Source organism: Emys orbicularis, chromosome 4 (assembly GCF_028017835.1).
Source record: "Emys orbicularis isolate rEmyOrb1 chromosome 4, rEmyOrb1.hap1, whole genome shotgun sequence".
NCBI lineage: Eukaryota > Metazoa > Chordata > Testudines > Emydidae > Emys > Emys orbicularis.
The window spans coordinates 55,155,230-55,168,428 of NC_088686.1; the positions used below are offsets into that span (position 1 = coordinate 55,155,230).

The 13,199-nt window shown below is 39.2% G+C and overlaps 1 protein-coding gene across 1 annotated transcript in view; it reads left to right on the top strand.

Moving 5' to 3' along the window:
• The window catches only part of STXBP6 (syntaxin binding protein 6), a 170,515-nt gene that overhangs the window by 103,310 nt on the left and 54,006 nt on the right, over nucleotides 1–13,199 (top strand). Inside the window, exons 3-4 of the mRNA XM_065404232.1 lie at nucleotides 7,615–7,745; nucleotides 10,994–11,159. Coding sequence (XP_065260304.1) covers nucleotides 7,615–7,745; nucleotides 10,994–11,159 — 297 coding nt within the window. The remainder of the gene's footprint in view (nucleotides 1–7,614; nucleotides 7,746–10,993; nucleotides 11,160–13,199) is intronic.

Here is a 13,199-nt window from a genome sequence, read left to right on the forward strand (position 1 = left end):
GCTCCACTTAGTTCTCCTCTTCTCACAGCTGGGCAGCTGCAGACTTTTTCTCGAGCCCATGACCTTGGATTGGAGCCCACGTCTTGTCTTCGGGCTGAGCTGAGAGCTGAGGCGCATTGAGTTAACCTGTTCTCTGCTTTCTTCCTTCCTCCTCCTTTGGCCTCTCGCAGCCTGCAAAGAAAGCTTTCACTCCTCACTCACACCTTTGACCCTCCCCAAAATGCTTTGTGATGCTTACAACAGCGTTAGCAACATGCAGTGCTAAACTGCTTTCCCAGGGGACCCCCTGAGGGAGGGGGCCGCGGGGGTGTGACAGCATGAATCCATCAATCCACAACCTTATGAATGGAGTGATCTGAATGCTGTGCTAAATTCCTATAGAAACGTTCCCCTGACTCTAGGACTGTCCGAAGTCTGAGACATGTAAGTATCCTATGGAGTTTTGTCTTGTCCCCTTTCTTCTGCAGAGGCTCAGTTTGCGGAAGTTGTTTCATATTGATGAACTTCAAATGACTCTTGTTTGTCAATAGCATGTGTTCCTGACCGAGGAACACGCTTTTTTGTTTCTCATCTGAGCTGGAAACCCCATTTAGGGTAGTAGTAGATAGTCTTGAAAGAATATTAAGGAAACACATCAAATAATCTCCCTTTTCAATACAGTAGTGTATCACCTGCAACATCAGCACTTCATAATGGGTGTTTAGTATCACTACTTCTGTCCTGAACTAATCCTCTCCAAGGATTTCATTTTTTCTAATATTATTCAGTATTGGAGCTGAATGAACAGCATCGACAAGATTCCAGTATTATGCCAGCTATCTTTTTTTGTTGATTCAGGCAATACGTTTTGTTGCTTTTTTTTTTTTTAAATGAATATAAATCAAAGTAGTCTGTCATCAGATTCTAAAACAATCTAATGTTTTTTATGGAACATTGTTTTACGGTTGATATACTATGACGGCTTTTGGCTCATATTGCGAATGAGGATTTAGAATATTAGTGTTCACGTACTAAGGCTCTGAGCTATGAAAGTAGAAGTGCTGCTCTTCAAAAGTGGACCATAGGGCTTAAATATAATGCTGAATCTGGGCCTTACTGTACCTTAAGGAAAAGTGATGTCTGTGTGTGTGTATTTTAGAGATAAGGTAGGTGAGGTAATATCTTTTTATTGGACCAACTTCTATTGGTGAGAGGGACAAGGTTTCAAGCTACACAGAGTTCTTCAGGTCTGGGAAACTTACTCATTGTCACAGCTAAATACAAGATTGGACAGATAAGTTTAATAGAATATGCACTAACTACTTATAAGGGACCACTCAAGGTGAAGTGGTCCGTTAACACCCCTGTTGTCATAAGAAAAAAAAGTAAGTTAATAGGTTACAGATTGTTATAATAAGACATAAATCCTGTCTATTTGTTAAGACCATGATTTTTAGTGTCTAGCAATGAATGTTAAGCTCTCTGGCTCATGAACGTGTTGTGCAGGTTTCCTTTAAGGATGAGGACTGATAGGTCAGATAGAGAGTGATCACTTTGTGAAAAGTGTACACCCATAGGTGACATGGTGTTTTTGTCTCTTATCATTGTCCTGTGTGAGTTCATTCCAAATTGTTGTAGTGATTGTCTGACTTCCCCCCACCTCATTGTTATTGGGGCATTTAGTGCACTGGATGAGGTACACCATATGTTGTGTTAGGCAAGAGTAGGACCCATAGATCTTGAAAAGTGTGTTAGCAGTGTAGAGGTGTCTGCAGGTTTTGCATCTTTTGTTCTGGCAGGGTGCCACTTTTGAGTTGGTGTGCCCTAGTCCGGGGGAGCTTGCTTCTGATAATGAGCTTAGTGACGTTGGGGGCTTGTTTGAAGGCCAGAAGAGGGGGTTCAGGAAAGATTTCTTTCAGGATGAATATGGGTTGTAGTTGTTTGATGATACCCCTTATGGATTCCAGTGTAGTGTGGTAGGTAGCAACTAGAGGTGTGTGTGATCAGAGGGGGGTTTATTTCTGTACTGAAGCAGGTTTTCTCGGGGTATTTGGGTGGCCCATTCCATGATGTCAATTTCTTCTTTGGTGGAGCATCCTTGTTTGGGGAAGGTGGTTTTGAGTAGTGTTAACATGTGTATCCTGTATGTTCTCCTCGGAGCATATCCTGTGGTATCTGAGTGCTTGGCTGTAGATAACAGATTTCTTGGTGTGTTTGGGGTGGTTACTGGATCTATGAAGATATGTGTGATGATCCATAGGTTTCTTGTATGTAGTTGTCTGTAAGGTGCCATTGCTGAAGCTGATCATGGTGTTCAGGAAGTTGATGCTAGTGTGGAAGTGTTCCAGAGGGAATTTAATGGATGGGTGGTGGTTGTTGCTGTCGTGGAAGTCTATGAGAGAGTTTAAGTTGCCTATCCAGAGGATGAAAATATCATCAGTGTATCTCAGGTATAACATTGGTTTTGTAAGAACATAAGAATAGCCATATTGGATCAGACCAAAAGTCCATCTAGCCCAGTATCCTATCTTCCGACACTGGCCAATGCTAGATGCTTCAGAGGAAATGAACAGAATAAGCAATCATCCAGTGATCCATCTCCTGTCATCCGCTCCCAGCTTCTGGCAAACAGAGACTAATAGCCATTGATGGTGCATTTGTCCAGAAATCCTTCCTCAAACTGTCCCATGAAGAAGTTGAAATATTGGGGAGCCATCCTAATATCCCTGGCTGTTCCCATGGTTTGGACAAAGTGATTGTTGTTGAATGTAAAATTCTTATCGGTGAGAATGAAATGGATGGATGAGTTTGGTGATGTGTTTTGGGTGGATATCTGAGGGTTGTCCATTGTCTTGTAAATATTTGAAGCAGGTGGCTATGCTGTCATTGTGAGGGATGTTGGTGTATAAGGTAGTGACATTCGCGGTGGGAAGAATGGTGTTCTGAGGTAGATTGTTAATGTTGCAGAGTTTGTGGAGGAAACCAGTTTTGTCTTAGAAGAAGTTGGCCCTTTGTGTGGTGAGTGGTTTGAGAATGGTTTCTGTGGGTCCTGATATTACTTCAATAAGAGTACTGTGGCTAGATATGATGTGTCTGCCTGGGTTCCCTTGTCTGTAGGCCTTGGGAAGCATGTAGGTGGTGGGGTTTTGGCCTGTCCTTATTCTCCCAGAAATGGATTTTCTGTTACTGTATTGAATCTCTCCTGTAACTGGGAAACACTAGGTAGGGTGTGTGTGTGTGTGTGTGTGTGTGTGTGTGTGTGTGTGTGTGTGTGTGTGTGTGTAAATCTGAGATAATGTCAAAAGAATAGAACTTTTCATATGGTAATGGTGCATTTGAATAACAAATGAAGACCAGCAAAACCATGTCTTTTTATAACCAGATACATTGATTTGTGACAATGTTAAGTAAAGGTAAATGACTTTATTTTTTCCCCCTAACAACTAATGAATGTAGATACAATCCCTTTATCTGATGGGTGTTGAGGCAGTGGAAGACAGGGTTTGTTATCTTTTTGTTTTTTGTTTTTTTCGTAGAAACTGCCTGACCAAAGCTTTGGTTCTTTAAAAAACTTTTTGGTATTGTTCAGTTATACAGTAGTATGTTTATAGAAGATCTGATTTAAAATGTATACATCTGCAATTTCACATGCTGCTTTGTGTACTGTATCAAAAAGGGAGAGATTTAAATGTCAACACCTCAAAGCAAAAAACACAGCAAGTCTCCCTAAACTTTACAGTCTCCACTTCAGGCACCCTCGGGGGTAAAAGGATTTTAGAAATATAGTTAATCCAGAGGACAAGGGGAAAACAGTAATAACACAGTGTTATTAAATAACCAGATTGTCCAGCACAGTGAATTTACAACATAGCATTGTCAGAAATGCAGGGATATAATAATGTACTTTCAAGTGCGTGGAGAGAACATAAGGCAACAGAAAAGTGAAGTAGGAGACCGGAATAAGATATAAAAAAGTATTCATATAGTTATTTAAAAACTGTAAGATGGTTCCTAAACTACTTATTGAGAGGTCAAAAATATATATGATTTACATCAACAAAAAAGGCATCTCCTTTCTGTGTTTAGGGAGTGAGTCTAATACAGGAAGCCTTTTTTCCTGTTGTTGGAAGTTAGCTTTAATCTTTTAAGCACATTTCAAAACACTGAGGATAGTGTGTTTGTTTAAGTTGTATGGTTTTCTATATTTTTAAAGTCTAATGGCGTGTTCCCAACACTCTTTAATGTTTTTGGAATATAGTTAGTATATTGTTTGATATAATTGAGATTGCTTTTTATTTACATGATCTCTGTTTTATTCTGAAGTATATGCAACCTATTTATTTGAACAAGTGAGAGAATTTAAGGAGTTCTGTGCTAGAATCAATATATTTTTATCAAACTGTATTTTGTCTGTGGTTCAATTACTTCCTTTTTTTTTTAGTGCAAAATTCAATTAAGTTTATGAAATATCCAGTGAAATGACATTGACAGTACTGTCATTATTATGTATAGTTTACTATGTGTATTGACTATATACTGCAAATAAGTAACTAAACTTTTTAAATGTTGAGGATATTAAATAAGTGTAGGCTGTTGCGTTAGGGACTACTGGCAGACTTTGTGGTGCTGTGAATCAATCACTGACATGAAAGTCCAAAGTAACATTAAAGGACAAGTGAAGGTGGGCAAACAGCATGTGGCTATTTGAAGAATTTACAATCTAGCTGCTTCACTGTTACAAAAATACAAGAGGAGGAAGAAATGAATGAGTGGATAGGCCAAGGCATGGGAAACAAGCCAGCGAAAGGGTGCAGGAATAAGAATATTTAACTGGTAACAAAGACACAGACATATAACTTTTGGTTCTGTTTTCAGAAGCATTTAGCAGCATAGAGCCTTATGCTTATTTTCTGGTTCCCTATAGTAGTTAAGGGATGCTGGGCATTGAAGTCCAGATGCCCTTGGTACTGCCAATTGGTGTCAGCTTTCCCTGGTTAGGGGGCTTCAACTGGTGAATCTCAGCACTTCTAATAAGCACTTCGTAATGTCTCCGGACCTGAGAAGTATAGTGCTTGTTTTATCAATAAGGAATATGTATCCTGACATGGCATCAGAGAGGAAACAATGATTTTTGTCACATCGTATGTATATCAAAAGAGGCTCGCTGTAATTTCCACTTGGAGTTCACTCAGGAAAAGTCACGAGAAGACCAGCCAGTAATGCAATGAATTAGAGACAATTTTACAGACGTTCACTGGCATATTCTGTGTATCCGTATGAAAGCCAGAGCCTAAAGCAGGTGAAGATCCTGGATGGAAATATAGCCCATGGCACAGGATTAAAAACTAAAGAACAATGTGTAAATGTTGTGAACACAATTAATAAAAATAATGCTAATCAAATACTCATATTTCCCTTTCTAGCGTGCTAAATTTTGTCCAATTTATTGGTTAAAATTGAAGACTGGAAATAGGTTACGTATATGGCAAGATTTTGGCTTGCTGTCCATCTCCTGTAGAGCACACTGTTTGATATTTATGCTTAGAGACTCAAGGAAGTAAAGTTATCACTGTGGTGTTACAGAACACTGTAACAAGGATACTCTGGAATAGAAGGTATCAGAGGAGTAGCCGTGTTAGTCTGGATCTGTAAAAAGCAACAAAGAGTCCTGTGGCACCTTAAAGACTAACAGATGTATTGGAACATAAGCTTTCGTGAGTGAATGCCCACTTCGTCAGACTCATGCGTCTGACGAAGTGGGCATTCACCCACGAAAGCTTATGCTCCAATACATCTGTTAGTCTTTAAGGTGCCACAGGACTCTTTGTTGCTTTTTTCTGGAATAGAAGTAACTTTGTCCCCATCCCTTTGGAGATTTCGAATATTTCCATTACAGTAACTAATGATATGCTAGAGTGAGAGAGGCGCTTACAAGAGTATGTGGTGTTGAACAATGAAATTTCATATCTGTTATTAAGGTTTAGGCCATTTTTGTTTGGAACAATCTTTTATGTTTTGGACTCTTGGTGGGTGGAAAAGAAAGATTTCTGCTTCTTCCCATCTCTGCCTTCCATGAATGCCTTCCCGTTGCCCACTTTCCTATCCCAGTGCTTATTAGAAGTGCTGAGATTCACCAGTTGAAGCCCCCTAACCAGGGAAAGCTGACACTGATTGGCAGTACCAAGGGCATCTGGACTTCAATGCCCAGCATCCCTTAACTACTATAGGGAACCAGAAAATAAAAAACTTGCGTACATGAAACTATAGCATATGATATTTTTAACACAAAACTATGACTGTTATCCTGTAATGTATTTTTAAAAAGCATGTTTAAGGCTTTGAAAGTACTTGTGTGTTCGGACTCATCACTTGTGTTAAGATATTGCTTTAACAGATTCCCGGTGCTGTGCAGGGTTCCCATTTTCACAATATTTGGTGTCTGTCTTTAAGTGCCAGCTCTAGGAGTCATGTTATTTCATGAGAAGCTCAGCTTTCACTTTTTTAAAAGTCTGTTTCTAGCTCTTATGGTTCTGTAGAAAAGCATGCAAATGTGCATTAAAGTCTTCGAAACCAGAAGGCAAATACAGTACAAGGAACCTAAAATTTCTTTCTGTCTGTCTGACTGTCTTTCTAATCTGATGGTTTTTAAGTCTATCTCATAATTTTTCAAGGCCTGACTTGGTGATTTTTGAATGCCTGAGATGTATGCTCTGAAGGACCAACGTATAATCTAAAACTTGTGGTGTTGTAATATGAATGCAAATTTTATCATCTTGAATTGCAAAAGGAGTTTTTTATCATTTAACATATACAAAGTTCAGTACAGAGGGCCAAATCCTGCTGGCTTTACTAATGTGCAAAATCCACCAGTGAATAAGGCAGGTAGTGTTTAAGCCCCATCTTTTAGTTTACTAATGATAGATCATTAGTATATCTTAACAGTAGATTAGCTAATGTATAGGAAGTCTGTGAGGTAGTAATTAATTAATAACTTTAAAATGTTGTAATTGTAGTAAATAATTGTAAATGAACGTACATTAAAGGTTACTTACAACAAAGGGAATAGTTTTTTGCATCAAATATACAAGTCGTCTTTATTTTTTTAAAAGAAGAAAACTTACATTCTCCATCCTCTGCAATTTCTATGCCACAAGTGAAGCACATTCACTCAGAACAACTCACTTACATTTTCTCCTGGTCTTGGCACAGAGATGGTGATCCAAGTTTTCCATGTCATTCTGCTGTGTGCTTTTCTAGGTTGTCTCTGTGTTTCCTGGCATTCTGCGCACTCCCTTTTTTTCTCAAAATTTATTTTTCATTTCTTGTCATTTTATTTGTAAGGCATCCATTGCTTTGTTATTAATATGCTAGGTCACTGTTATTTTGTGTGCTTGCCCAAAAATGATAATTTCTGATTGATATTTTGATATATAGTACTTTTCATCAAAGGTTGGGGTTATCCTTTTCCTCCCTTATACTTGAGGCTGTGGAAAGTAGTGCCTTCCTGACAGGTAGTGTTGAGTTGTTTTATCATAAGTTCTGTAAATAACACTTCTTTACTAATACTATTCATACATAAATGTGTTTGTATGTGTGTCTGTATTTATACTTTTTTGCTTTCTTTTACGTGTTCAGTGACGAACAAGAAACCCTCCCAGGCGTCTATTACAAAAGTCAAACAGTTTGAAGGTTCCACGTCATTTGTCAGGAGATCACAGTGGATGCTTGAGCAGCTTCGCCAGGTTAATGGTATAGACTCTAATCGGGTGAGTTCATTGTACACATCTGGAGAAAGTAACTTTGTTAGGATTTTTGCTTTTATTGTTGAGGATCAAGGCCATTCTACTGCTATCCGAATTGCAGGTGGAACGGGCCCTATCATGACCGTTACCCCTTCTCCCTGGGGTCTTCCTCACAAAAAATCTTGGACAGTTTCCAACTTTGCATGTTGATGTATAAGCAAGTATTCTCAAGTGCCCAGGTTTAAGTGATAACTCTTGACTATCCTGTGGAGCAGTACATGTTTTTTCCCAATTTTAAGGTGAAGATTGAGCAGAATAAGCTCACTCCTGTTATGTTCCTTCACTCCTACACCTCTGGTCCTGCCTTTCTCCTCTTCTCTCTTCTGCTTCTGTCTCCTTCCCCTCTTTTGAAAGGGAAGAAGAGCCCCTTTGTTCTCTTACCACCATGAAGAATAAGTTTCTAAGCCTACCCTTGTTGGCCTTCAGTTCATCATGGAGCTGCATCCAATATAAAACTTGGAAATCTATCCCTAGATGCTTTCTCCAATAAGATGGATCAATACCTGTGGACAGGTAAAGAGAGCAGGGAGAGAGCATGGAAGGAGGGTTCCTGGAACTGGCTCTGCCTACAAACGCATCTGTTCCTTGCAGAGGTCACAAACCTTACTCTCTTTCCTGGTGCAATGCTTCCCTACAGGCTCCCCCTTAATCCAACAAACTGGCAATCTCTGTAGACTGTCCATTGTCCCTGTAACAGTGCCTTAGTGGGTCACAACTGAGGATGCCAAATTCAGGACGAACTGCTGAAAAATAGGGCAAACACAACCCAAAACTGGTGGTGGTGATTTTATAAGATATACCAAACCAGCCACAAAAGTAAACTTCTGTTTCACCACACTGGCTAACAAGAAAACATAAAGGCAGTTTCCTCAGGCATTCCAGTTCTTATATCACCACCAAAAACACTGGATTCAGAGATGAGTGGTTCTTTACAATCTCATCAAATAATAGGTTCTTCTGATCCCAAAGGACCAGCCACTCACCCAGGTTAATATATAACTTAGATCTTACCCCAAAATTATGCTAATGCCAATCCTTTAGTATCTAAAATCTAAAGGTTTATCCATAAGAAAGAAAGAAAGAAAGAAAGAAGGGTGAGAGTTAAAATTGGTTAAAGGAATCTATTACATACAGTAATGGCAAAGTTCTTGGTTCATGCTTGTAGCAGTGATGGAATAAAGAGCTGGCTTAAGTCAAGTCTCTGGAGTACATACACAGCTTGGATGGGTCATTCAGTCCTTTGTTCAGAGCTTCAGTTTGTAGCAAAGTTCCTCCAGACTAAGAAGCAGGATTGAAGACAAAATTGAGGTGTTTTCAGGGCCTTTTATAGCTTTTGCCATGTGGAGGGCATCCCATTGTTCTTACTGTGGAAAATTACAGCAACAAGATGGAGTTGGAGTCACATGGGCAAGTCACATGTCCATGCATTTCACCTAGTCACAGCAGGAAATTCCATTAAGTGTAGATAGGCTTCTCCCATGGTCCATTGCAGTTAAACGTTCTTTCGATGGGCCACTCAATTTGAATAGTCCCTCCAAGATGTGCTGGGCATTACCTTGTGGGAGTTACCTCAGGAGCAAACATTTTAATTCCTAGTATAGGGCCAATACTTCAAATACAAAAATGATGCATGCATACAGATAGCATAATCATAACCAGCAAATCATAACCTTTTCATAGACACCTCACTTGACAACCTTTGTACAAGATTTGCTGCAAATATATAACAGTGGTTGCAACAATGAGCTATATCGTCATTATCTGGGTTTTTCTTCTTTCAGAATTTCTAACGTCTATCTGTGTTAAGTGCACCAGACAGATTTGCAAAGTACAAGCTAGTTAAAGATAAAACCTTTTTAAGCACCAGCAACCTTAGGAGTTGGGGATTTAAATCACATCTTGTGGTCATAAACATTATGTAGTACAAAGTAAACAAATTCAATGAAACATGCTTATTGAGTATGGCTGAGATCCTAGATTGTCTAAAGTCACATTCTGATTGGTCATATGATCTTTTGTAATGATGATGCACCAGTGTACCAACTCCTCTCAGTGCACCTCTAAGACCTCATTACTGAAAAATGAAATTTAAAAAAAAAATCCATACACCTATTCTACTAAGTGTGTGGAGGGGGAAAAGATAAAGGAGGCTGCTGTGTCATTGTAGGGGCGATGTATGGAGAGACAATAAGGGGGAAGGAGAGGGAAAAGTCAGTTTGAAACAGACCACCCCTGCCCAAAAGTGCTAAGCTGTCCTGTCAGCAGCAGTTTGGAAACCACTCGGAACCTTGCTGTTAAATATATTCTGACTAGAATGGAAAATACAATACCATTTTCTCTTTTCCTTCTACCAGGAACTATTTTTCTTAGTGGAAGAATATAGTGCAATAAACTTCTCTATTTAATTTTCAATCAGACATTAGTAAATTACTGGAGCGCTTTGTAGGCAAAAGGCTAAACATATCTGAAGCCTGTTCCAATGGCCTACGAATACATGTCCTGTTGTGGCTCATTGCTGTACATCAGTGCATATATCATATCATGTCATTGATATGGATGGATTGTCCTAGATTGCTGGGTGAAGGAAGCAAACCACATGATCAGAGTCTGTTTCTTTTTGCAGTTGGCACAGTGTTTGGAATGTGGCTGTATTTTGTTAACTGCCTGCTGCCCAAGTTGAATCCAGACTATCAGCCCTGCAGCCTCTTAGGAAACATTACAACCTACCCAAACTACGACTTGTAGTTTCTTCTTATGTCCCCATTCTCCTCAATGGCCTGGAATGCCCATTTGGAGTAATTTCCCATAATGCATCACAACCAGAGAATCCATGTTGCACAGCTCCCCCTTCCAAAAATGGGAATCTGTGTTGCATTGCTCCACTCATAGAGGAGAAAGGGCACACGAGCACACTATACCCCCATAAGGCACTACAACTCTCATTTTTGGCTGAAATCTTTCAGTTTTGAGTTTTTATTGAAAACTTGAAAATACTCCTGGAAATTTCCATTAAGAAACTTTTTTTTTTTTTTTCATTTTCATCAAAGATTTCTTCAGGAAAAAAGAATTTCAGACCAGCTGTAAAAGTGAATGTCTGTCATTTAAAATAATTTATTTTAATTTGCTTTATTAAAAATGTCCATTGCTACATGTAATCTTCAAATCAGTTTTAAAATATAGTACCGGTGATTCAAATGTTGTTTTTCTTCTAGGATTCTCCAGAATTTGATTTACTATTTGAAAATGCTTTTGACCAATGGGTAGCAAGCACGGCTTCCGAAAAATCCACATTCTTTCAGATTCTTCATCACACTTGTCAGCGCTACGTTACAGACAAGAAGCCAGAATTTATCAACTGCCAGTCTAAAATTATGGGAGGTAAGTAAAGGGAGACTGAAATACTTCTGGGGACTGAACATGAATTCATCTGTTTTATTTTGTTTTTAGAATGTAGACTGTATACACAATTGTGTTAATGTGTCTGCATTGTTTTGAACATACAAAGTGCTGTGTAAGTGTTATTTTTTGGATTCTGTAAGTAAAAACTGTTGCATATATTTGCACAAAAGAGGAAGAACCATGTCTAGTTGCCGTAGAAGTGTTCTTTCTGGTGGAATTACTTATAACACTAGTCACTGGGTTAAGAACTGACATCAGTCATCCTAAAGAGCTGGTTTGCTCAGCAGAATAGACAACCATTCAACTGCGGCGCTGAGTAGTTTGGTCTCTAAGGAAGTGGAGTTGTTACTTTACTGGAAAAACCTTCCTGCCCAGCTCGCCCCCCTCTCCCCCCCCCCCGCTCTCCTCCCAAGATTTTAATTTATTTTGCTTTAAGATGTGTGAGATGTAAGAACACTTCCCCATTTTTAATTCCATCCTTTCCTCTCAGTTCTTCAGAATACCAACTTAAAAGCTTGAAAAATTAATTTCTTTCCCCACTGATTTTGTTCTTTTCCATTTAGAAAACATTGATTTTTTCCCCCCCTCCTGCAAGAGCTAAATTAGAATAACTGTTGTTAAACAATAACCATTCCATTCAGTGCTCTATCGTGCCAAAACATCTCTGTCTGTGCACCAGTATTAAATTTCTTATGGCAAATATATAAGCATATATTTGACGTCTCAAAAAAATTACACAGATCACTGGAACCTATAAGACAAAATATCGGAGCCCCAGTCCTCTGGTCTGACTGAGCTGTGTTAGGTGTGAAACCCAAGTTCTAAAGGGAGGTGGGTTTATTCCACTTCTCTGGTCCACAAGGCTGCTGCATTTAACTATGGCAAGAGCAAACTCCGAGCTTTTTTAACTAATTGCCCAAGGGATCATGGCAGTGCCTGGAGATCACTGCCATGCATTGTTCTTTGGCCATGCCTCCTCCCCTTCTTTATGCTGGCGCTGGGAGAGGGTGGCATGGGGCTGGCTGTGCCAGCTTCACACTACCCAGGGACTCCCGACACCAGTATCTTTTCAATATCCACTACAAACCTCATTGACTCACAGTGGCATTTTCTGTTCTAGTGTTTGTTCTTTTGCAAAACTTTTCACTGCTGCTAACCCTGATGCTGATCCAGCAGTGGTAGCGATGTTGAGAGTGCTAACATAAGCTAGGGCAGCATTGTTTATAACACCATGTCATTTTGACCTGCTCAAAAAAGTGTTATTCAAAATAGTGTGTTAAAATGATGAGAGGCATGTGGAGCTTTTTCTAAAGTAAGACTCCCACTACTAGTGTTCCAGTGAAGAAACTTACATTTGGGTGGCAAAGGGTCAAATACGTCTCTTTTAACTTGCTAAAAATCATCTGTATAGCCTACACGTGTTGTGCCATGGTAGATGAGTGAACTGTCATCTAGATATATATATTAATACAGTACTTTTTTCCTTCGCCTCCACTACCACTTCATCCCTGACCGTCTGATATCTGCTAAGTGCATTCTTCAGTCCAAAAGGCACTATTTGGGGATTGGAAAAAGTCACATGGTATATACAGTCTCCACCTTACTTTTCTGATCTGTTTCAGTTTGCACATGTACTAATGGCAGATCTAAGGTACCAAACAGTCAAACTCATTTCAGAGATTTAAGAATCTGTTGCATCTCTTGTAATACATAAATTGAGCTTCTGAGAATACAAAAATGTTCCTTGTAATTAAAAATATTGGGCCTAACATGACTGTTGTGTATAGTAACCGAAATGGCTCAGTTACTGTCTTTTCTAGCATCTCTTGCTCTAGGGTCTTAATTATCCCTTGTATTCTTTAGTGACAACTTCAGAGGTTTTCTCGTCCAGTCTCAATTTTGATTCAGTGAATCTTTTTGCTTCCTCCTTAGTGTTGCATACAATTCCAATCATTGAGTTTTCACTTCCTCATAATGTTTGGCATCTGAAGTATATACACATTTTTTTGTTCATCAGCA